The sequence below is a fragment of the Canis aureus genome, chromosome 4 (assembly GCF_053574225.1).
Source record: "Canis aureus isolate CA01 chromosome 4, VMU_Caureus_v.1.0, whole genome shotgun sequence".
In the NCBI taxonomy this organism is placed as follows: domain Eukaryota; kingdom Metazoa; phylum Chordata; class Mammalia; order Carnivora; family Canidae; genus Canis; species Canis aureus.
Genome location: NC_135614.1, coordinates 24,639,484 through 24,665,069, shown reverse-complemented (window position 1 = coordinate 24,665,069; position 25,586 = coordinate 24,639,484). Strand labels below are relative to the sequence as shown.

The following is a 25,586-nucleotide window of genomic DNA, read 5'->3' as shown; positions in this document are numbered from 1 at the left end:
ACACAGGCAGAGGGAGAAGCAGGCTCCATGCAGGGAGCCCGATGTGGGACTTGATCCCAGGACCCTGGGATCACTCCCTGTGCTGAAGGCAGATGCTCAACCACTGAGCCACCCAGGCATCCCTGTTTTTTTTTTTTTTTTTCCTGGATTTTTTTCTTGTATTTCATATTATTTTTAAAAATCTATTCTTTTTTTTTTTTTTCAAGTAAACTCTGCCTATAATATGGGACTCAAACTTATGACCTCAAGATCAAGTCACATGCTCTACTGACTGAATCACCAGGTGCCCTGTAAATACCTGCTTTTACTTCTTTGGATTTCTGTCTAGGAGTAGAATTGCTGGTCATATGGTAGTTCTCTTTTTTTAGGAACTGCTGTAGCTGTTCTGTAGCTGCTGTACCATTTTACATTCCTACCTGCAAGGTATGAAGGTTTGCTATGTAGCTTTTTACACTCATTTTTCTACTTCATCAAGTGGTCTTAAGGATATTCTGGTTTTGTTTTGTTCTTTAGAGAGAGGTGGGGGGGAAGGGTCACGGGAGAGGTAGAAGGAGAATATTAAGCAGGCTCCATGTCCAACATAAGCCCAACACACAGGGCTCAATCTCACAGTCTTGAGATCGTGACCTGAGCTGAAATCAAGTGTTGGACGCTTAACTGATTGAATCATCCTGGTGCCCCAAGGATATATATGTATATTTTTTAGGATACTGTTTTTAAACCTCATCCTGCTTAATTGAGTTCATTAGCGATTTTTTTTTACCTTTGGTAAAAAACCTTGTTCAGAAATTATGTACACATTTGGGACTGTTTGACTCTGCAGAGATGACAGTATTGAAGGTCACTTACTTTACAAGTTTTGGATGGTTGTGTTAAACATCCTCTCCCCTTTATTTGCTTGCAGTAATCACTGGCCAGCATCGAAGTGGTGTAATATCAGCTCGAACTCGGATTGATGTTCTTTTGCTGACTTTTAGAAGAAAGCAGCCCTTCACTCACTTCCTTGCCTTTTTCCTCAATGAAGCTGAGGTTCAGGAGAGATTCCTGAAGTTCCAGGAGGAAGTACTGGAGAAGTGCTCCATGGTAAGCAGCAAACAAAACAGAACAAAGAGTTAAAAAGAAAAACTACAAAAAAGGAGATTTATAATTCAGACAGTAGAAAGATACACATTTCTTCTTCTACCAAAAAGGCTAGCCATTTCTTATGTTTTCTTTTTGATTCTGAAGTGAATAAAAAGTATAGATATATCAGCACATAAGCCTCTGCATATTACTGACATATTCTTTAAAAATTTCAAGACATGGGGCAGCCCTGGTGGCTCAGCAGTTTAGCGCCGCCTTCAGCCCAGGGCTTGATTCTGGACCCCCGGGATCAAGTCCCACGTCAGGCTCCCTGCAGGGAGCCTGCTTCTCCCTCTGCCTGTGTCTCTGCCTCCCTCTCTCTCTCTCTCTCTCTGTCTGTGTGTGTCTCTCATGAATAAATAAATAAAATCTTAAAAAAAATTTCAAGACATAAAAGTAGTATTCTAATATAGATACTATTCTGCACCTTGAGGGTGGCAATGTTAATGAGGTGCCATTATCTGTAGATCTTCTGCCCTAGGTGGTAATGGCTTATTTGGGGTTAGTAACTAGAAGAAATTTGCATATAGAATTGTCATTCTTATGTAACAGTGAAATGCTTGTGACCAAGATAACAGCAGATAATCTAGATTAGAAAACAGGTGTTTTTTTTGTCTTTTTAAAGATTTATTTATTTGAGATAGTATGAGCAGGGGAGGGACAGAGGGAAAAGCTGACTCTCCACCGAGTGGGGAGCCTTGGTGGGGAGCCTGATTTGGGGTTCCATCTTAGGACCCTTCAGTTCCATCATATACCGAACTGAAGTCAGATGCCTACCCCACTGAGCCACCCAGGCGCCCCCTAGAAACAAGTTTGAAAACTCCTTGTGTATATAATTTTGGACAATTTAAAGAAACATTGATTTAAAAAAATTTATGAATATATGTTTTTTGTTTTTTGTTTTTTTAATACACCTTTTTTACAGAAGGTTTAGAAAATAAAAGATGAATAAAAGTCACACATAATCTCACCACTGAGAGATAATATTGTGGCACATGCACAAATGTTTAAAAAAATAGAATTTGGCTTCTGTATGCTTCTATATCCTGCTTTCCTTGACATTTTGCATTATACCATGATCATTGTTTTGTCATTGAACAAAAATCTTTCCTTTTGCTTTGGAGACAGGAAGGAAGTCATAGCAGTGATAACTAAAATAACATAATCTTATTTTGATAACAGTTCAGATAACTTGATTTTTAGTGACTACTTAGTATTCTATTACATGGATATATAATGATGTGGTTTGAAGTGGTAGGGTTCAGAACGAACAGCCAAGAAAGTATTCTTGAGACCTCTTGGTTGCAAAAGCATGGTTTTATTAAAGGACAGGGACAAGACCTGTGGGCAGAAAAAGCTGTACCGGGGTCATGAGGAGTGGCTTGATTATATACTTTCAAGTTAGGAGGAGGTTAGGAAAAGCGTATGTCTCTAAGGAACTTCGGGAGCAAGGTTTCTAAGACCTCAAGGGCAAACTGTTAGGACAAGATCATTTATTACTGTGTAGTAAAAACCCTAGTCATGAGACCCTTCAGAAGTATATTGATAGGCCATATGCTTAGGGGAGGATTGCTAACATATACCTTGGGGGATAGAGATAAAGGAAGTGTCCAAAGGAATTTTTATGTGTTATAGTAGAGTTACAGGATCCTGGGAGGATAATGTTGAGCTAAGATTGCCTTTAGCCCTTAACAGAGTATCAAATAAGGCAGCTGAGTTCCTAAAGGAATGTCACTCTGCCTGTTTGAAGGATTTGTCAGTGGGCTGTAAGTAGTAAGGAAATGTAATTTTTCTTTTGCCTTTGCTTCCCAGATCACATAATAATAATTTATCTTTAAAATTTTTTTCATTGTTGTAAATAATGTCATTATGACTTTTCTTCTGTGTATATTTTTCTACACTAATCTAGTTTCTTAGTAAATTCCTGAAAATGGAAAAAGAGTATGTGCATGTGCGTTTGAGGGTTTTGATATATATTTCACATTACCTTCAGGAAATGCTAGAATACTTCAGTGTCAGACTAGTTTTCTTTAGGTTCCTTTTCCTACCCTTGCCAATATTGGTGTTACTATTATTTTAAGTTTTTTTTTTTTGTTTCGTTTTTTGTAATCCAGTTGACAAAAAATATTAGCTTGTTGCTTGGTTGTTCATTTATTTGATATTGGTGAGATAAGACTTTTTCATATATTCTTGTTTCTTCATGTCTTGTCCCATTTTTCTCTGAGCATTCATTTTTTAAATTTATTTGTAAGAGCTTCATGTATATTAAGAGGATCAGTATTACTTCACAATTTACATTTAACATTTTAGTTTATTTGGAATGTATCTTGATATATAACAAGAGGTAAAGTTGTAACTTTTTAAAAACCTGTAGTTAACTAGTTATCAACAAGAATATAAAAATCTTTTATTTTATCTTAAAAATTATCATGTAGTAAAATGGACTTCTTGGGGTGTGTTTAGATTTTTTGGTTGTGCTTTTTTTGCTATCTTTATATCCTCTTTGGTGAGATGTCCACATCTTTTGCCTATTGTAAAATTATTTGTTTTCTTACTGTAGAGTTGTGAAAAGTTCTTTTATATTTTTTCTTGTTACAAGTCCTTTCAAGGATATGGGGTTTCCAGATATTTTTTTTCCAGGCCATGGCTTTTCTTTTCATTCTCTTACTAGTGCCTTTTGCAGAGTAAAAGTTTTAAATTTTGGTGAAATCCAATTTATTAATTTTTCTTTTATGGATTGTGCTTTTAGTGCCATGTCTAGGAACTCTTTGTTTAACCCCAGGTCACCAAGGTTATCTGTAGCATTTTTGTAATTTTACTTTTCTTTTTTTTTTTTTTTTTTTAAGATTTTATTTATTTATTCATGAAAGACACACAGAAAGAGAGGCAGGGACACAGGCCGAGGGAGAAGCAGGCTCCATGCAGGAAGGCCAGTGTGGGACTCAATCCCGGTATTCCGGGATCACACCCTGATCCAAAGGCAGACGCTCAACAGCTGAGCCACCCAGGTGTCCCATGTAATTTTACTTTTTTATATTTAGATCTATGATCCAGTGAATTTTTATATTAGGTGTGACATTTAGGTCAAAGTTCATTTTTATGCATATAGATGTCTATCCATGCTGTGTTTTTTCAATCATTACATGATTGAGAGGAGTAAAAGCATACAGAATGAAATAGAACAGTGGTTGATATCTTTGGTTCTTGAAACAGATGAACCTGAGTGTGATTCTGGGTTCCTCGATCTGTGTAGACTTGGACAAGTGAACCTCTCTATCTTTTTTTTTTAAGTAGGTTTTTTGTTTTTGTTTTTTTTTAGATTTTTATTTATTCATTCATGAGAGACACACACAGAGAGAGGCAGAGACACAGGCAGAGGGAGAAGCAGGCTCCATGCAGGGAGCCAGACGTGGGACTCAATCCCAGGTCTCTAGGATCACACTCTGGGTCAAAGGCAGGCGCTAAACTGCTGAGCCACCAGGACTGCCCAAGTGAATCTCTCTAAATCTTTTTTTTTTTCCTTTTAAATATGCTCCATGCCCAGCATGGAGCCCAACATGGGGCTCAAACTCAAAACCTGAGCCAAGACCATGAGTTAGACACTTAATTGACTGAGCCACCTAGGTATCCCCTCTCCAGACCTTTATAGCTTGCTTTGTAGGAAGGATTAAATGAGGTAATGTAGAGTACTCAGCGTGGTGCTTGACACATAATAAGCATATCATAAATGGTAGCTACTACTTCTGCTATTTTTATGACTACTTAGATTAAAATTATTAGTATTCCTTGGTGTATTAAGAAAAGATGAGGGCTGTCTTTAATAGTTGTGTGCTAGGTTAATGAAAATGTTCTGGGTGAAAGTTTTTACAAGATTCTTCCGTCTTTTGTTCCTTTTTTCCCCCTCCTTTTTTCTTTTCCTTTCCTTTCCCTTATCCTGTTCTATTGCTCTAGCTGGGTCTTTTTTTTTTTTTTTTTTTTTTTAAAGTGGGCTCCATGCTGGGTGTGGAGCCCACATGGGGCTTCAACTCACAACCCTGAGATCAAGACCTGAGCTGAGCTGAGATCAAGAGTCAGATACGTAACTAGTTGAGCCACACAGGTGCCTCTAAAACTGGCTCTTAAGTGTTAGAATATAATGAAATATAGATACACAGATACAGAAGTATTAGAATCCAAGTACTTGTGTGGGACTAGGAGTGGGAATTGATAAAATTGATTATTTAAGAAGGAGACTACAGCATGGGATAAGATATAGAGAAGTTGAATCATTGTGCTGTACACTTGAGACTAATGTAACATTGTGTGTCAACTCTACTCAAATTAAAACAAAATTTTTTTTAAAAAGGAGGCTACCGGGACACCTGGGTAGCTCAGCGTGTGATCCTGGAGTCCTGGGATCAAGTCCCACATTGGGCTCCCTGCATGGAGCTTGCTTCTCCCTCTGCCTCTCTCTTTGTCTTTCATGACATTTTAAATAAAATCATTAAAAAAAAAAAAAAAAAGGCTACAAAGGTGAGTAGATTCAGACTGGGAAATATGAGTAGACAGTACCATTATATAACCCATTTTTAAGTGATTAACTTGATATTTATGTGCTTGAACAAAGGCACATCTGTAAGCCAAATACTACACATATATATAAAATTAGTAAGCCATCAGAATATTTTTTTTCCTCTCAGCATTTTATAGCAAAATAATTTCATTTTCAGTAGAAGGTGGGATAGGAGAAAATCGGGAACCCTGAAGTTTCAATATGGGCTGGTAAATTTGGGGCTGGGGTGCTGGCAAATTTTGGAATTAATTTTACCTTGTAAATACTAACATTGAAGCTCAGTAGTTATATATATTTTTTAAAATGTTAGAAATATTGGTATGTGACAAGCAGCCTGTAATAAGCCTTTTTTCTGTGTGTGTGTGTGTGTGTGTGTGTACACTTTCTCACTTTTCTTTTGGCTCTTGACTTGGGCTGACAGGGAACAAATACTGGAGAATGATTACTTTAACTCAACTGGAATGAGATTGGCCACTGTGAATGTCATGCTGGCCTTAATCAGTCCAGAGTGCTTCCTTCCTGCTTTCAGGGAGACTCCATAGTGACATTGCTTTCTTCCTCCATCTAAATCAGGTTCTGATAACAGCAGGGGAGCCCAGGGTAGAAGAGTAAATAAGTAGTAAGAGATCATTATCTACTTATTATATGGAAGAAATTTTTTGTGAATTTCGTTTTGATGTTAGAACAATAGACAGATGGCTGCAAAAGCCTTTAGGCATTTTCCAGTGGTACTCTGAATTTATTACCTCTATTTAGGTGAGTTCCCTTCTAGTAGCTTTTTTTTTTTAAAGATTTTATTTTATTTTATTTTATTTTATTTTATTTTATTTTATTTTATTTTATTTTATTATTATTATTTTTTTTTTAATTTATTTATGATAGTCACACAGAGAGAAAGAGAGAGGCAGAGACATAGGCAGAGGGAGAAACAGGCTCCATGCACGGGGAGCCCGACGTGGGATTCGATCCCGGGTCTCCAGGATCGCGCCCTGGGCCAAAGGCAGGAGCCAAACCGCTGCGCCACCCAGGGATCCCCTAAAGATTTTATTTTTAAGTAATAATCTCTGCACCCAACGTAGGGCTCGAATTTACAACTCCAAGATCAGGAGTTGCATGGTCTGCACACTGAGCCAGCCCAGCACTGCGTCCCCCCTCCCCCCACTCCCCTGTAGCTTTGAAGAGCATTGAGATAGGAGTTGTTTCATGAAAGACTATGGCATTCAGTCTTGATTTGGTTCCTCTGACGTTCATTTGTTATCTCTGATCATTTCTTCATCTCTAAAATAAGAAAGGGCTCAACATTCTCCTGTTTGTAGGAAAGTGATGACACCTGTTGGTATAAAGTTGGCTCTTCAAGTTTTTGAGTTTATAGATGTATTTGTTATATACATTTATTAAAATAAAGTTTGTCATACACAGTGTTTTGTAACTACTTTTTGACTTAACAGCATGTTTCAAGTAAATACATGTAAACCTAATTACTATTTTAAAGATTTTATTTATTTTTTTGAGAGTGAGCAAGTGCAAGCTTTGGGAGGAGTAGAGAGGAAGGGGGGGGCGGGGGGGAAAGAATCTCAAGCAGATTTTGCAGTGAACAGAGTCCAACTCAGGGCACAATCCCACAACCCCAGCTGAAACCAAGAATTGGTCACACAACCAACTGAGCCACCCAGGTGGCCTAATTACTATTTTATTTTATTTTTTTAAACTTTATTTATTTATTCATGAGAGACACACACAGAGAGAGAGAGAGAGAGAGAGGCACAGACACAGGCAGAGGGAGAAGCAGGCTCCATTCCATGCAGGGAGCCTGACGTGGGACTCGATCTCGGGTCTCCAGGACCACACCAGGGACTGAAGGTGGCGCTAAGCCACTGAGCCACCCGGGCTGCCCCTAATTACTATTTTAAATTGCTGTATTCTATGAATGTACCCTAACATTTAAAAAAAAGATTTACTTATTTATTTTTAGAGAGAGAGCACAGGTGGGAGGTGCAGAGGCAGAGGGTGAGGAAGAGAATCTCAAGCAGACTCTTCGCTGAGCGTGAGCCTGACTCAGAGCTCCATTGCATAACATTGAGATCACCACCTGAACCCAATCCAAGAGTTGGATGCTTAGCCAACTGTACCAATCAGGTGCCCCAGTACCCTAACTTATTTCATCAATCCTCTATTAATGGACCGTTAAAGGAAATTATTTTTATTAATATTACTATAATGAACATTTTTGTATGTGCATCTTTATGTCTTAGCTGATGATTTCTTTGAGAGATATATATATTTTTGAAATAAATTTATTTATTTTTTGAAATATATTTTATTTTTTTCTTTTGTTTTTGTTTTTGTTTTTATTTTTAGATAAATTTATTTTTTATTGGTGTTCAATTTGCCAACATATAGAATATCACCCAGTGCTCATCCCATCAAGTGCCCCCCTCAGTGCCTGTCACCCAGTCACCCCCAGCCCCCGCCCACCTCCCTTTCAACCACCCCTAGTTCGTTTCCCAGAGTTTGGAGTCTCTCATGTTCTGTCTCCCTTTCTGATATTTCCCACTCATTTTTTCTCCTTTCCCCTTTATTTTTATATTCCCCAAATGAGTGAGACCATATGTTTGTCCTTTGATTGACTTATTTCACTCAGCATAATACCCTTCAGTTCCATCCACTCTTTGAGATATATTTTGAGACAGATTCTTAGAAATAGAATATGTGGGTTAAAGGAGAGTAAACCTTAAATTTTAATAGATTTTTTTAAAGATTTAATTTTTTGAAAAGATTTTATTTATTTATTCATGAAAGACACAGAGGGTGGGACAGAGACAAAGGCAGGTGGAGAAGCAGGCTCCCCGATGTGGGACTAGATCTTAGGACTCTCTGATCCTGACCTGAGCCAAAGGCAGATGCTCAACCACTGAGCCACCCAGGTGCCCCTCCAAAGTTTGTTTTTAAGCCCCTTAGGGGCAGATGTAGAGTATGCTTTACTGTAGGGCTAATTTAGCTTCACTACTAAGGTGTATCCTTTCTGGTATCTCTGGTCATTGTTCTGTGTATTTAAGAATAGTCTCTCCATTCTGGCTGGTAAGAATTTGAATATTTACCTGCTATTTGAACTTTGGGTATTGTTTGGCTAACAGCTTCTGTTAGTTGTTCTTATCTGGTCTTGTGAGTTTCACATGAGCTCTACAAGTGCAGATTGTTGTTCAGCCAAAGTCTGAAAGAGACTTTATGCAGATTTCTTGATTTGCATCTACCCCCAGTTTTTTTTTTTTTTTTTAACTTCCTCCTCTAGTGGTTAGCCCTGCAAATTTTATTTGCCTTGGCATTCATTCCTGAAATCCACTTTTTGTCATCTCAACTCACTGGGCTCTGGTTTCCCCACTCTGTACCACTGTGGAAGTGGTACAAAAAGCCAGGATGGGACTCAGTTTGCTCTTTTCTCCTAACTTAGGGATCACTTTTCAGGACTATTAATCTAATGCCTGTAAACATTTGATTTATATATTTTATCTAGTTTTCTAGTTATTGATAGCAGGAGGACGAGTTCTATAGGAATTAATTTTCCCTGGGCAAGAGGAGATATTCTCATATATTTTTAAATGGAGATATTCATACAGCATAAAATTCCCATTATTGAAGTGCACAGTTCAGTGATATTTAGTATCTTTATTACAGTGCAACCATTGCTACTAATTCTAGTATGTTTCCATTGCCCCAAAAAAGTAAATCCCATATCCACTAAGCTGTCACTCCCCATTGCCACCTTCCTCCAGCCCCTGACAAGCACTCATTTACTTTCACCATGGGTTTGCCTATTTTGAATATTTCATGTAAATGGAATCATATGATGTGTAGCCTTTTGTGTTTCACTTACAGTGTTTTTAAGGCTTATCTATGGTTTATCATGTAACACTATTCTTTCTATGGCTGAATAATATTCCATTGTATGGATATACCACATTTTGTTTACATATTCCTCCATGATGAACATTTGACTTGTTTCCATTTGTGGGCTATTATGAATAATGCTTCTGATGATTTGTAATCTTGTAAATAAGGCTAGGTTTACCACTAGTTTTATTCACTCATTCAACATTGAGTGATATATAAAATAGCAAGTAATTGTTGAGCTCTCGCCTTGTGCTAGACAGTGTCCTGAGTGCTTTCTGTGTTATTTTGTTTAATCTTCAGTCCATCCTTATGTGGTAGATATTAATATTCCATTTTATTGATGAAGGAATGGAAATTCTGGGAGAGTAACTTACCCAAGGTACTACAGTTATGGGTCTACTGTGCTAAGTAGAATGGGTGATACAGCATTGTGTGTGACCTAATAACTGCTCTAATTCATACAATCCAATAAAACAAATATATGAGGTTAGTTGTGGTAGTCACTATAGGAAATTATTTGAATGGAAAAGAATCCTGTTGAAATTGAATATATTTTGGGGTGCTCTTTGGTTTGTTTGGTGGAACATGTGACTCTTGATCTCAGGGTCCTGAGTTCAAGTCCCACATTGGGCATAGAGATTACTTAAAAGCATATATATATTTTTTTAAAAGAAAGAAATTCAAGATGTTTTGATGATTGCTTGTCTGTTAACCAGTTTTACTAGTCTTTTAGCAAGTATTTTCTTTTATTTATTTTAATTTAATTTAATTTAATTTAATTTAATTTAATTTAATTTAATTTGTAAGTAATCTCTATACCCGTCATGGGGCTCAAACCTACAACCCTGAGATCAGGAGTTGTACACTAATGACTAAGCCAGCCAGGTGCCCCCAGCAAGTGTTTCATTGAGACCAACCTTTACTAAAATTGGATAGTAATTTGCACAGTATTTGAAGATTTAAAAAAAGAATAAGAAAGCCTTCCCTGTTATACTTGTTTTGAGAAGCAGAGACACAAGCAGAGGGAGAAACAGGCTCCATTCAGAGAGCCTGACGTGGGACTCAATCCTGGATCCCAAGATCATGCCCTGAGCCAAAGGTAGATGTTCATCCGCTGAGCCACCCAGGCATCCCGTGCTTGGATTTTTCAATTCTAAATCATATATTCCCTAATTGTTAAAAAAAGATATATGGATCAGATATCATCTAAGAAGGCCTTTTGTTTATTAGGGATGTCTATCTTTAGTCCTGAATCAGGACTGCAAGAAGTGAGACTATCTTCTTAAAACAACTCATTAATATTATTAGATTATTAAATATTAATAGTATTTTGAAAGATTTTTATTCTCTTTTTTTAAGTAGGCTTCATGCCCAACATGGGGATCAAACTCATGACCCTGAGATCAAGAGTCACATGCTCCATCATCTGAGCCAGCGAACCGGCTCCCATAAATAATATTTTTAAAAGGTGAATTTATCCTCTTGGATAGTTATGTCAAACATATCAAGTCCTTTTGGGATCTCGTGTGAAAGATACTATTGAAATATGAGTTTATTAGTTTACATTTGTACCCTACCCTATTATGAGTTTTCTGTTGCTGCATAGTAAATTACCTCAATCTTGGTAGCTTTAAACAATATCCATTTATCATCTCATAGTACTTAGTAGTTCTGTAGATCAGAGAATCTTGTGGGTTCAACTGGGTTCCCTGCTTAGCGTCTCACAGGCTGAGATCAAGGTGTTGGCCATTTTGGAACACACCAGAGGCCCTGGGGAAGAGTCTACTTCCAAGTTCAGTTCCTTGTGGCTGTAGTCCTGAGTCCCCATATCCTTGATACGTGCCCCTTCTAGCTTCCATTAAATTCCCCTATGCTTCAAATCTCTGACTTCTGCCATCAGCCAGAGAAAACTGCTTTTTTTAAAGAGCTCATGAGTATAGATCAGGCTCGTTTGGGATAATCTCCCTATCTTAAGGTTAACTGTGCCATATAACATAGCAGTGACGTCTCATTACTTTCATAGGTTCTACTCCCAATCAAAGGAGAAGGGATTATATGAGAGTCCGGGTCATTGAAGGTTATTCTTAGAATTCTGCCTACCACAGATATTTAAAGACTTTATATGTTTTAGAGAGAGAGAGTAGGAGGGAGCAGAGGGAGAGAGGAGAGCAACAAGCAGACTCCACACTGAGCGTGGAGCCTAATGCAGGGCTTGATCCCGTAAACCCGAGATTACAACCTGAACCAAAACCAAGAGTCCAGTGCTTAACTGACTGAGCCACCAAGGTGCCCTATATTTTCATTTTTAAAAAACATTTATTTATTTATTTTGAGAAAGAGAGCGTGGAAGGGGAGGGGCAGAGGAAGAGGGGGAGTCCCAAGCAGACTTTCTGCTGAGCCTAGAGCCCGACTCTGGGCTTGATCTTATGACCTCAAGATCATGACCTGCGCTGAAGTCAGGAGTTGGACGCTTAGGGTCACCTAGGTGGCTCAGTTGGTTAAGCATCTGACTCTTGGTTTTGGCTTTGGCTCAGGTCATGATTCCAGGGTCCTGGGATTGAGCCCTGCATCGAGCTCCCTGCTCAGTGAGGAGTCTGCTTCTCACTCTCTCAGAGGGATCTCTCAGATGGATCTGCCCCTTCCTTAGCTTATGTGCGTGCTCGCTCTCTTTTTCGCACATGCACACTCCTCTCTCAAATAAATAGATACGATCTTTAAAATAAAAAAAAAAGAGTTGGATGCTTCACTGACTGAGCCACCCTGGTGCCCCTCCATTTTCATTTTTATTTTATTTTTAAAGAATATTTATTCATGAGAGATGCAGAGAGAGAGAGAGAGAGAGAGAGAGAGAGAGAGGAGCAGGTGGGGAGCCTGATACGGGGCTCCCAGGACCCCAGGATCACGACTTGAGCCAAAGGTAGATACTCAACCACTGAGCCACCCAGGTGCCCTTAATTTTCTTTTTTAAAAAATTTATTTATTTATTTATTTATTTATTTATTTATTTATTTATTTATTTATATTCATTCATTCATTCATTCATGAGAGAAACACACGGGGGGGTGGGGGGGGGAGGCGGGGCGCAGAGACACAGGCAGAGGGAGAAGCAGGCTCCATGCAGGGAGCCAGACATGGGATTCGATCCTGGGTCTCCAGGACCACACCCTGGGCTGAAGGCGGCACTAAACCACTGAGCCACCTGGGCTGCCCAGTTTTCATTTTTAAACATTGTTGTGAAGGTCACATTTTTGATATAACAGAGGACCTTTCTCCTCACATTGTATCTTTCCCTCACCCTTGAACTTTTATTCCTTTAAAAAAGTCTCTTTTCTGTCTTTATTTGGTGGCATGCTTGTCCTTGACCTCACCCTTGATTCTCCAAGGAAACTGTGAATTTACCTTTTAGAAGAGCGTTTTCTGAAATCACCTTCCTTTGTGCTGATCAGTTTATAAGAAATGTTATTTCACTCCAGACATTATCACTATCATCCCTGTGCTGCAGCTCTCTAAGCCTGAGTATTTAATGTAGGATTTAGAAGCTCGCAGACATCTGCAAGGTATTTTTCATCTGTGTGATCTGTAGATAAACTGCACCTTACTTTTTCACTCTTTCATCTCTTGCATTAATATTCAAAGATGTCTTCACTGTCTGTGAGTTCAAGAAGTATATTAAAACCCTGTATATCTCTCAGTCATTCTATAGCTGGTAATGCTGCTATAATTCTATTTTATCTCACAGCAGGGTCCAGTAGAAAGCACATCAGTAATGAAAAACAGTAATTCAAAAATGTGTTTGGTGGAGCATTCTGAGGGCTTATAGCAACAGGGGGTTTCTCAGGCTGCCTGGAGAACCTGGATAGGTTATAGCTCCAGAAACTACATAGTTCTGCTCACATTGTAATGTGAAGGCTGACACTGGGCAGAAGGGACTAATGGATCTGGGTCACCCCCCCCCCCCCGAGTTGGGATTATTTTTCCATTTAGTATTCATTGAAGAAGAAAATTTATATATAAAACCTTTGGTGTATAATTTAGGATTCTTCATATATAAGGGGAGTTGTGGGATTTTTAATTATCTTATGAACTAATTTAGAATGGAGATGGAATAGTTGTCTTTGGTTGTAAGAAAAATTGTAAATTCCTGAGTCTTGCTGTTGGGTAGGAAAGTAAGAAATGTTTTATATATGTGTGTGTATATATATATAATTTTTTTTATTGGAGTTCGATTTGCCAACATATAGTATAACACCCAGTGCTCATCCCGTCAAGTGCCCCCCTCAGTGCCCATCACCCAGTCACCCCATCGCCCCACCAACCTCCCCTTCCACTATCCCTTGTTTGTTTCCCAGAGTTAGGAGTCTCTCATGTTTTGTCACCCTCTAATTTTTCCCACTCATTTTCTTTCCAGAAAGTAAGAAATGTTTATAAGATTCATATATTGCACAATTTGAATGGAGATATTTGCTTTGAACAAATGTTTATCTTCTATTCATTCGGTATTTATTAGATGTCTGCCATTTGCCAGGTTATGTATTATGTACTAACGATGGACTCTACTCTTATGGATGTTGTACTCTAGGGAGGGAAATCATGTGGATATAGTTACAGCATTGTGCGATAGGTGCCATTAGGGGGGACTGCAGTGGGTACCTACAGAAGATGTTCTCCAGTGGTTGGAAAAGGGAGGTGACACTTGAGCAGAGTCTTGATGGAAGAACAAAAGCTTGTACCAGGTTGGCAAGTAGGGGGTGGGCATTCTCTGCAGGGGAAATGGCACCTGCAAGATATGGCAGTGTTCTAGTCTGTTTTCAAGGGAGAGTGGGGAGGTTTTTAAGAGTAGAGTCTAGAAGTGGGTAGGGTAGGGAAGAGTGGCAAGGTGAATGGTATCCAGGTGGTAAAAGGTCTTGTATGGGTAAAGGATTTTGGTTGTATCCTAGGATTGAGCCCAGCGTGGGGCTCCTGCTAACTGGGGAGCCTGCTTCTCCCTCTCCCTCTGCCTTTCTCCCTCCACTTGTGCTTGCTTACTTGCTCTCTCTCTCTCTCTCTTTCTCTCTCACATACACACACACACAAATAAATTAAAGCTTTGTATAAAAAATTATTAACTTAGAATTGTAGAAAAATAATTCTGAAGGCAGTGTGCAGAGTGGATTGAGGGTTAAGGAGTGGGGTACCAGAGGCAACTACCAGTTAGAACCTATTGATAGAGTCTATTGAAAAAAAAAAGACTAGGGGCACCTGGGTGGCTCAGTTGTTTAAGCATCTGCCTTTGGCTCAGGTCATGATCCCTGATAGAACCCCATGTCGGGCTCCCTGCTCTGCGGGGAACCTGCTTCTCACTCTTGTTCTGCCTGCTGCTGCACCTGCTTGTGCTCTCCCTCTCTCTGTCAAATAAATAAAATCTTTTAAAAAAAGAAAAGACTAGATCTGGGGTTTATTTAGGAGGTTATGTACTCCAGAAATATTACAGAGGTCTCTAAGGTGGGGATAATAATAGTACCCATCTTTACTGCTGATATGAAGAGTAAATGTGTTAATAGATTATGGTGTTTAAGCTATGTGCAGAGCATGGCACATAGCTAGTGCTGTATAAGTGTTAGCTGTTTCTGTAATAATGCCATAGATTACAGTATGGGCGATGAGGGAAAGCGTGGCATCCAAAAGAAGCTAAGGGTCTGATTTGAAGAAGTGGTGTACTGTTAACACATTACTAATGTTTGAGTGATCAGTGTCTGGAAATGAATGTAGGTTGGTAGATAGATTGTGAATTAGTGCTTACAACTAACTTAAGGAGGATAGTCAAGCTTTTAGAAAAGTAAGGTTAGGGGCAACCCAGGTGGCTCAGCGGTTTAGCACCACCTTTAGCCCAGGGCATGATCCTGGAGACCTGGGATCGAGTCCACGTCAGGCTCCCTGCATGGAGCCTGCTTCTCCCTCTGCCTGTGTCTCTGCCTCTCTTTCTCTCTGTGTCTCTCATGAATAAATAAAAAAAAAATCTTAAAAAAAAAAAAAAAAAAGAAAAGTAGGGTTAACCCCTCATTGTTTTCATTAAAGATAAGAAGGATGCATTCTTTAGTGAAGGGAGGATACTCTTTGCTCCTTTTTATGGGTAAGGATATTTAGACAGTGCATTCTTTTTTTCTGGTCAGTATAAAATCTAATGTTTGAATATTTGTCCTTTGTTTTTAAGAATCTCCACTTTCCCGTAATTACGTCTGTATAGAATTTATAAGCCAGAAGAATCCAATCCAAACTCTGTTTTCTGAAGCATATTCAACTTAAGATATTTAATAACATATAGAGACTCTCTTGAACATTCTTAAAGAATAATAGAAATGACTCAGCAGAGTCATTTAATTAGCTCTTGATGGTGCTTTATAAAGCGAGCAAAGATGGTATTTGTTTAGAGTGGTACATGGCCATGTAAGAAGCAGGAAGCAGGGGAAGCCTGTATTTATTCCATACTGTGTGCCAGAGGCTTCTTCACACATGTCTCTTTTAATCCTCAGAACAACTCTGTGAGGGAAATGTCCTTTTTATAGATGATGAAATTGAAGTTTCAGGACAATTGGGTAACTCACTTCGGGTCACACTGCTGATAGGAGGCAGAATTAGAATTTGAATGTAGGCCTGTCTGGTTGCAAAGCTAAATGCTCTTTTCACCAGTCTGCCTTATTTGAATAACTTTCCTGTGTGAATGAGATTTATGTCACTTGCCCAGAAGTGATTTCATGGGGTTTAGCCATAAAAAAGGAAAGAAAATATGAGCATAGGGAAGGCTCCCATGTTTATTTCCTGTCCTTGCATGGAATATCAGGAAGTGAATTGGTGGATCCCTCATGAATACCTATTTTGTACTTAATTATAGGTTTTGTGGGAGCATGTAAAAAATTTATAGGACCTTTGACGTAGAGGTAAACTAGGCCATCTCCTACAAAGGAGGAAAACGAGGTCCAGGGAAGCGAAATTGCTTGCCTAATTACAGCTGGTTTGTAACAGAGTCAAAATTAGAACCCTAGACTCTGTATTCCAGGTTTAAAGGCCTTTTATAGTTAAATCACGTACCTTTGCTATGCCTGGAGCTCCTAGAAGATGATAACCGTGAATATAATTTGAGGAATTTTTTTTGCTTTGTTTTGTTTTGTCCCTGGTTCTCAGCATGTAATGTCAAATCAGAGTGCTTCTGGTGGTACAGGTTTGCATTAGATTCATAGGTGTTCTTAACTCTTACGTAATGGCATGGAGGCTTCCCCTTGCTAGCTGACAGCTCTGGCAGATGTGCCTGCGTTATATCCCATCTGTGTGGAGAGGATGATTGAGTTCTACCTGGGGCTTTAAGGAAGCAGAGAGAATGAGTGAATGCTCCATGGTGGGCTAATCCATACTTTCCTCCACTGGCCTTTTCCCCAAGCTTGACATTTTTAGATTTCGCTATTACTTGTTAATTGTTCATGCTGATAGCATTGCCAGCAGTTCTGCCCCAGTGGAGCCCATGTGCTGGATTAAAAGTGCAATCAATGAAGGGCCTGTGAGGATGTGGTAGTTGCTAGTGATAGATCATGGAGCTGCAGTTTGAAGGACGGGTAAGGTTGCACCTGAGACTGCTTAGTTAGGATGTGACCTGGAACTCTGCACTGTGGCTGAGGCCTGCACACCAGCTTTGGGGAGGTAGCTGGAGCATCATTTTCTCCTTGGATAAGCCCTTATTTAACAAATAAACACTTTAGGGGATCCCTGGGTCACTCAGCGGTTTGGCGCCTGCCTTCGGTCCAGGGCGTGATCCTGGAGACCCGAGATTGAGTCCCACATTGGGCTCCCAGCATGGAGCCTGCTTCTCCCTCTGCCTCTTTCTCTCTCTGTCTTTCATGAATAAATAAATAAAATCTTTAAAAAAACAACAACAAATAAACACTTTAGATATGACTTAGCCCTAAAGAAACACTTTCTTTTTTTCATTTAGACAGAACTGTTCTAGGGAATTCTGTTACCTCACCCTTTGCTGCTTCTTGTTGGGTGGAAAGTCGTCACCATTAGAATTTTCAGGCACCAGCCTGATTGTCCAACCTAATGGAGTAAAATCGTTCTAGCTGCAAGTAATGGTGAACTTGGAGCATGGCCCAGTGTAATTAAAACCCCTGGAGTAAAGAATTTGCTGTTGGTCTTTATTCATTTCAGTCAAGAGGCTTGTGGGTAGGAATATGATATATTCCAAGCAAAGACAAATAGTGGCTCTAGAGATTTATGCCATCGCCTTGAAGATTGTTTGGTTCCACATAAAATTTGGTTCCACATTAAATTTATATAATTCAGTAAGAGAAAAGATTTTTCTTCATAGATGGCATTGCTAAAATTCAGGGTATTTCTCCATTTACTAAAAGACTGTCCAGTGGGATTACATATAAATGATATAATTTCTAATACAGTTAAAGAATGAAGGCTTATGACTCAGAGTTCTCCAGAAGAATTCAGATTGTGTGGCCGTTAGGTATCCCATCTGTTCTTTTTCCTGCTCTTTTGTGTTCTCTATGTTTTGTTTCCCAGTATTTAATATTTTCTTGGCAAGTGAACTCAGGTTGACCTAAGTGATAGGCTCTCAGAGAATAAGGTAAGGAAGGAAAAGTTCTAGAGCTTCCTTTTGCTAGGTAGTAAGTTTTTTTGTATTGTTTTAAACCATTAAATTTGTGGTAATTTGTTACAGTACCAATAGGATACTAATAATTTTAAGCTCACAGAAAAGTTGTAAGACTAAGGATAGCACCCTTTACTCATACTCAGAACACTCTGTTTTTATCATTCTCCCTCTCTTTTTTCTTTCTTTCTGAACCATTTAGAGTGTGTTGTGCATATTATGGCCTTCTACCCTAACGATATATGAGCAGTTCAGTTTCCCCATGTCCTTAATGTCTGTCTTTTTGATTATAGTCATTCTGATGGGGGTGAGGCAATATCTCATTTTGATTTTGATGTGCATTTCCTTGATGACTAATGACGTTCAGCATCTTTTCACATGTTTCTTAGTCATTAGTATATCTTCTTTGGTGAAATTTCCATTCAGATTCTTTGTTCATTTTCACATGGAATTATATATCTTTTTATTATTGAATTTTAAGAATTTATTATATATTTATATTTATTAGATATATGAATTGTAAATATTTTTCTCCCAGATATTTTTCTCTGTGGCTTGTCTTTTCATTTTCATTTTCTTTTTTTGGTTTTTTTTTTTTACGATTTTATTTATTTTTTCATGAGAGACGAGAGAGAGAGGCCAAGACGCAGGCAGAGGGAGAAGCAGGCTCCATGCAGGGAGCCCGATGAGGGACTCCATCCTGGGACTCCAAGATCACGCCCTGGGCCGAAGGCAGATGCTCAACCCCTAAGCCACCGGGGCTGCCCAATGGAATCTTTTGAAGTACAAGTTTTTAAATTTGATTAAGTTCAATTCATCCTATTTTTTTCTTTTATAGATCATGCTTTTATGGTGTCACATCAAGGAAAGGCAAATATTAATATCTCTTTTTAGAGAATTATGAGATTTGCTTTATTCTCCATTTAGTGATCAGATCCATTTATTGTGTGAGCTTTGTTGAATGTGTAAGGACTTGCCTCTGGGTGATGATCACATTGTTCCTGCCTCTTCTAAATGGCTGTTACTAATGAGGCAATATAGTATTGATCAAAAGTGTAGACTTTGTGGCTTGACTGCTTGGGTTTGAATTTTAGCTTTATCTCTTACTAGCAGTATTACTTTGGGAAAGTTATTTTACTTCTCTGTGCCTCAATTTCCTCATCTGTAAAATGGGGATAATATATCTTTCCTCATAGGGAATTTGTCTATGTAAAGTGCATAGGAAATGCCTGGAAGAGAATAAGGGCAAAAAAAAAAAAAAAAATACTAGCTCTTATTATGAAGGAGGCAATTCTCAACTGTAGTTTGGGATGAAGTTATGGATGGATTTTGGAATCATTTGAAGGGCATTTAAACACTTTGCATGCCTTTCTAAAATGACAGGTCCTGCCACAGGTTAGAGCAGCTGGGGTGATAAACATTGCACTTAGCCTTCCTTGACACATTTACAACTGATTGTTCCTTAAAATCACTTTAATTAAATGAGGCAATTTGAGTTGATGTGTAGAATCACAAAATTCTTCATCAGTTATAAAAATAACTCAAACTCCATTAACACTTAGAAAATGAATAATCTATTAACTCCTGTTGCCAACGCAAAAATTAGGCAGTCTTAGGCAAGCCAAGAACAGAATGTAAGCTATCTGTGTTTGATAAATTCATTTCTTTGCCTTTGGGGTAGTTTATTAATCCAGGGATCAGATTATGGAACCAGAACTTGGCAATGCAAAGTAGGATTTGTGCTTTGCTTTTGCTGGAGGAGAAGATTCTTAACTTTTTTCTTGTCTTCATTTGCAGAATGAACATAATGAAACTTGAGACCTACTTAGCTTCAAAAGGGATTCGTGATCTGATATGGGACTAGTATCAGGATACTTTTTTTTTTTTTTTATAAGATTTTGTTTATTCATGAGAGACACAGAGAGAGAGCCAGAGACACAGGCAGAGGGAGAAGCAGACTCCTTGCAGGGAGCCCAATGGGGAACTTGATCCCTGCACCCCAGATCACGCCCTGAGCTGAAAGCAGACTTTCAACCGCTGAGCCACCCAGGGATCCCTAGTATCATAATACTTAAAGAATTTGTATAACTCAACAACAAATGGGCAAAGAATTCACATAGATATTTCTCCAGAGGAGGTATCCGACAAGGACGTGAAAAGATGTTCAACATCGTAGGTCAACAGGGAAATGCAAATCAAAATACATTGAGGTAACATGTCCTACTCAGTAGAATGGCTATAATAAAATTTTGAAAGGAAAGTAGTAAGTGTTGACAAAGGTGGAGAGAAATAGGAACCCTTATACAGCTGCTAAGAATGTAAAATGATTGAGATGTGGAAAACTGGTGATTCCTCAAAAAATTAAGCATTAAAATTACTATGTAACCCAGCAGTTCCAGTCTTAGGTATATACCCAAAAGAACTGAAAACATGGCAACACAGAAACTTGTACATGAATGTTTATAGCAACATTATGCGTAGTAGCCATGAGATGGTAGCAAACCAAATGGCCATTAAAGGTGAATGAATAAACAAATTATGTTATATATACACAATGGAATATTATTCAGCCATAAAAAGGAATGAAGTACCAATATACGGTATAACTTGGATGGACTTTCAGTTAACATGCTAAGTGAAAAAAGTCGGGCACAACAGTCATATATTGATTCCTTGTATATGCTATATCCAGAATAGATAAATCCAAAGAGACAGAAAGCAAATTAGAGGTTACCAGGGGATGAGTGATGCGGAATGGAGAATGATTAATGATTATGGAGTGTTTTTATGGGGTGAAAAAGTTTTGAAACTAAAGAGGACTGATGGTTGCACAACATTGTGAATACAGTAAATATTACTAAATTGTACACTTTAAAATGGTTAATTGTATGTTAAGTGAGTTGCACTTCAATTGTTTTTGAAAAGGGAGATTTATGAGTCTATTTACTATTTTGGCTACCCAGACACAAATGTTTTGAAGTGCAAAGAATAAGGAATGATGAAAAAGGATAACTATATTTGATGTGGCAACTCCAGTGTCTGGATATCTCTCCATATTCATTTTTCATTCTTCTCTCTGCTTGGGAGAATTTATTCTTAAAACATAATATTTTACCTGAAAATACTGTACTGTCTGCTAAGATAGAAACGGTGTTTTTTTTTTTGTTTGTTTGTTTTAGATTTTATTTATTTATTCATGAGAGACACAGAGAGAGGCAGAGACATAGAGGGAGAAGCAGACTTCTTGAAGGGAGCCCGATGTAGGACTCCATCCCCAGACTCGGGTTCAAGCCCTGAGCCAAAGGCAGATAGATGTTCAACCACTGAGCCACTCAGTTATCCCAGAAACAGAGTTTTTTTTTTGTAGAGAGTATATTCTTTGGGGAATCCCATCAAAGAAAAAATCCCAGTTGCTCTGGGCCTAACAGAGCTGGTAAAGGAGCAAAAAAGATATTATTAGAGCCTACATTTAGAAGGCATTCTGTTTCCCCCAGCATGCCATTCTATCAGGCTACCAGTTCCTTTTCAAAAAAATTTATTTCATTGAGGTGAATTTCACATAACACAAAATCAGCCATTTTTTTTAAAGGTTTTATTTATTTATTCATGAGAGAGACACACACACACACACACAGAGAGAGAGAGAGGCAGAGACATAGGCAGAGGGAGAAGCAGGCTCTGTGCTGGGAATCTGACGTGGGACTCGATCCCAGGTCTCCAGGATTATGCCCTGGAAAGCGGTGCTAAACCGCTGAGCCACCAGGCTGCCCCCAAAATCAGCCATTTTAAAGGGAATGATACATTGGCATTTTGTGCAGAGTTATGTAACTATGAGCTCTGTATCACTTTGAAACATTTTCATCACCCCAAAAAGAAATCCTGTACCCATTAAGCATATGCTTGCCAGCATTTGTTATTTTCTACTTTTTTATTATAGCCAGCCAAATTGGTATGAAACGGTACCTTATTGTGGTTTTCATATGCATTCTCCTTAATGCCTAATGAAGTCGAACATCTTCATGTGCTTATTGGCCATTTGTATTTCTTCTTTGGAATAATGTCTACTCAAGTTCATTTTTTCTTTCTTCCTTTCTTTCTTTCTTTCTTTCTTTCTTTCTTTCTTTCTTTCTTTCCTTTCTTTCTTTCTTTCTTTTCTTTCTTTTCTTTCTTTTCTTTCTTTCTTTTCTTTTTTTTCTTTCTTTTCTTTCTTTCTTTTCTTTCTTTCGGCAGAAGGAGAGGGAGAAAGAGAATCTTGAGCAGCCTCTGTGGCCAGGGTGAAGCCCAAGGTGGGGCTCGATCTTACAACCCTGAGATTATGACCTGAGCCGAAATCAAGAGTTGGATGCTTAACTGACTGAGCCACCCAGGCACCCCTCAAATTCATTTTCTATTTTAAAAATCGAGTTCTTTGTTTTTCACTTGTGGAATGCATTCTTTATATATTATGGATATACACCCTTAACAGATACATGATTTGCAAATATTTCTGTAATTCTGTAGGTTGTCTTTTTACTTTCTGATAGGTTGTCTTTTTACTTTCTTGATAGTGTCGATACACAAAAGTTTTTAATTTAGGTGAAGTCTCATTTATCTATTTTTGTCTTCTGTTGCCCATTCTATTGATTAATATCTAAGAATCTATTGCCAAGTCCAGGGTCATAAAGATTTTCCCCTAAGAAAACTCTTCTAAGAGTTTTATGGTTTTAGCTCTTATGTTTAGGTCATTGATCCATTTGATGTAATTTTATATATGGTATGAGGTATGGGTCCAACTTCGTTTTTTTGCATGTGGTTATTCAGTTGTCCTAGAATTATTTGTCGAGGAGATTCTTCTTTCTCCATTAATTTGTCTTGGCATCTGGTTGAAAAATCAGTTGGTCATAGATGTGTGGGCTTATCTCTGGACTCTAAATTCTCTCCCTGCCATTTACTTTTGTGTGGGCTGAGTTTCTTGTTTTTCTCCCTTTGATAACAGGATCATGGGGTTGATAGCACCATTTTCCAGAATCCCAAAAAACTTCACCTAACCATTGGGATGTTGGTGCTTTTGAGTGAACAAGAGATCCAGCAGACATGTGAGATGCTACAGCAGTGTAAAGAAGAATTCATTGAGTAAGTAATCTACAGGAAAGGGGAAGGCTGGTCATCTTTTACTGGCTTCTCTTTGGTATCACAGACTTGGTTTTGTGCGTAGGCAAACTTGCTTTTGTCATATGGTAACGAGGTTTGTTGACTCACCCAGTTGTACTTAACATTGGACCACTGTCCGAAAAGCTTAAAATGGATTTAAAGCAAAAATTAAAAATTTTTATGGAAAGACTTTATACTAGTTTAGTAGGCAAATTTTGTTATTAACAGGACATCCCATTATTTTCTTTGAAAGGAAATTTTCTTCATTATGTATTGAACAGTATGGGATACTGTACTAGTGTTTTGTGCTGCTTAACACATTACAATCTTGGTGGCTTAGAACAATGAAGATTTATTATCTTATAGGTCTATGGGGGTAGTCTGATATGGGTTTCACTAGGCTCAAATTAAAGTGTCAGCAGGGTTGTTTTCCTATCTGGGGGTTCAAAGGAAGAGTTTATTTCCTTGCTTTTATTTTTTATTTTTTTAAATTTTTAAAATTTTTTTTTAATTTCCTTGCTTTTAAAGCCCATCTTCTGTGGTATACGTATACAATGGAATATTACTCAGCCATTAGAAACGACAAATACAAAAAAAAAAACAACAAATACCCACCATTTGCTTCGACGTGGATGGAACTGGAGGGTATTATGCTGAGTGAAATAAGTCAATCAGAGAAGGACAAACATTATATGGTCTACTTCATTTGGGGAATATAAAAAACAGTGAAAGGGAATAAAGGGGAAAGGAGAAAAAATGAGTGGGAAATATCAGAAAGGGAGACAGAACATGAGAGACTCCTAACTCTGGGAAAAGAACGAGGGGTGGTTGAAAGGGAGGTGGGCGGGGGGGGGTGGGGTTGACTGGGTGACGGGCACTGAGGGGGGCACTTGATGGGATGAGCACTGGGTATTATGCTATATGTTGGCAAATTGAACTCCAATAAAAAAAATTTAAAAAAAAGCCCATCTTCCTGAGGCTACATCCACATTCTTTGTCTAGTCACCTCCTTCTTCTGTCTTTGTCAGTAGCAGCTTTTCATCACTCTGACCCATTTATCTCTGTGATAAAGTTATCACATACTGGCCATAGTAGGGACAGGTTCACTGCTTTTAAGGACTCGTGATTTGATGGAGCCCACCCAGATAATTCAGGATAATCATCCCGTCTCAAACTCCTTAACCTTAATCACATCTGCAAAAGTCTGTCTGCCCTGTAAGATAGCCTATTTACAAATTCCAGAGAATAAGACGTGAATATCTCTGGAGGGCCATTATTCTGTTACCACAATAACTCAAACATACAACACGATTCCTTACAAAGGTCTTCATTGTATTTCAAGAAATGCACTTTAATTTTCTTTTTTAAATAAGGTAGTTTTGTAAGATACCAATAACTGTTCAAGTAGTCTCTTTGGGCTCCAGGAAAACATTGCTATTCTGGGGGCAGAGTTGTTATTCTTTTTACTATAAATTTTTTTTTTTTTTAATTTATGATAGTCACACAGAGAGAGAGAGAGAGGCAGAGACACAGGCAGAGGGAGAAGCAGGCTCCATGCACTGGGAGCCCGACGTGGGATTCAATCCTGGGTTTCCAGGATCGCGCCCTGGGCCAAAGGCAGGCGCCAAACCGCTGCGCCACCCAGGGATCCCTACTATAAAATTTTAATTTACGTGTACATCTGACCTAACAGCTTTATTTAAAGAATCATCTTCCCTACTCTTTACTCCTTTTTCTTAAGATTGATGAAGAATAAGAGAAACTTGAAAACTGACTCATTTGAAGAGGATTTTTAAAATTCAGTTATATTCAGGTCCCATACTATTTTAATATGGCCTTGTAGAAATGGGTTCCCTAGTTCATTCGATAAGATGAGGTAAAAAGGATTTAAAAAATTTTATGTATATTATATATGAAACTGTGTAATGTAATGACATGTGGGCCATTTCTCCTTTTCCATTGTTTTGAAGATAAGATATTTTTCGGGACCCCTGGGTGGCTCAGTGGTTGAGCGTCTGCCTTTGGTTCAGGGAGTGATCCTGTGATCCTGGGATCGAGTCCCACATTGGGCTCCCTGCATAGAGCCTGCTTCTCCCTCTGCCTCTGTCTCTGCTTCTTTCTCTGTGTGTCTCATGAATAAATAAGTAAAATCTTTAAAAAAAATAAAAGATATTTTTCTTGAGCAAAATCATGAGCTGATGGAGTTTGCAGTCTGCAAAGAATACTTCTTTGTCTTGATCTTTGCTCACTGATGGATATAACTGT

At 38.4% G+C, this 25,586-nt stretch overlaps 2 protein-coding genes across 6 annotated transcripts in view; one reads left to right on the top strand and one right to left on the bottom strand.

Annotated features, from left to right (window-relative positions):
* Positions 1-1,610, bottom strand: part of ANAPC16 (anaphase promoting complex subunit 16) — a 28,651-nt gene extending 27,041 nt beyond the window's left edge. Inside the window, exons 1-2 of the mRNA XM_077894908.1 lie at positions 1,550-1,610; positions 850-1,125 (exon numbers count right to left, since the gene is read on the bottom strand). The gene's annotated coding sequence lies outside the window, so the exon portion shown is untranslated. The remainder of the gene's footprint in view (positions 1-849; positions 1,126-1,549) is intronic.
* The window catches only part of ASCC1 (activating signal cointegrator 1 complex subunit 1), a 105,072-nt gene that overhangs the window by 14,884 nt on the left and 64,602 nt on the right, over positions 1-25,586 (top strand). For all 5 annotated transcript variants that reach the window (XM_077894901.1, XM_077894902.1, XM_077894904.1 and 2 more), the window contains exons 5-6: positions 905-1,083; positions 23,167-23,303. In XM_077894901.1, the coding sequence (XP_077751027.1) occupies positions 905-1,083; positions 23,167-23,303 (316 nt within the window). The remainder of the gene's footprint in view (positions 1-904; positions 1,084-23,166; positions 23,304-25,586) is intronic.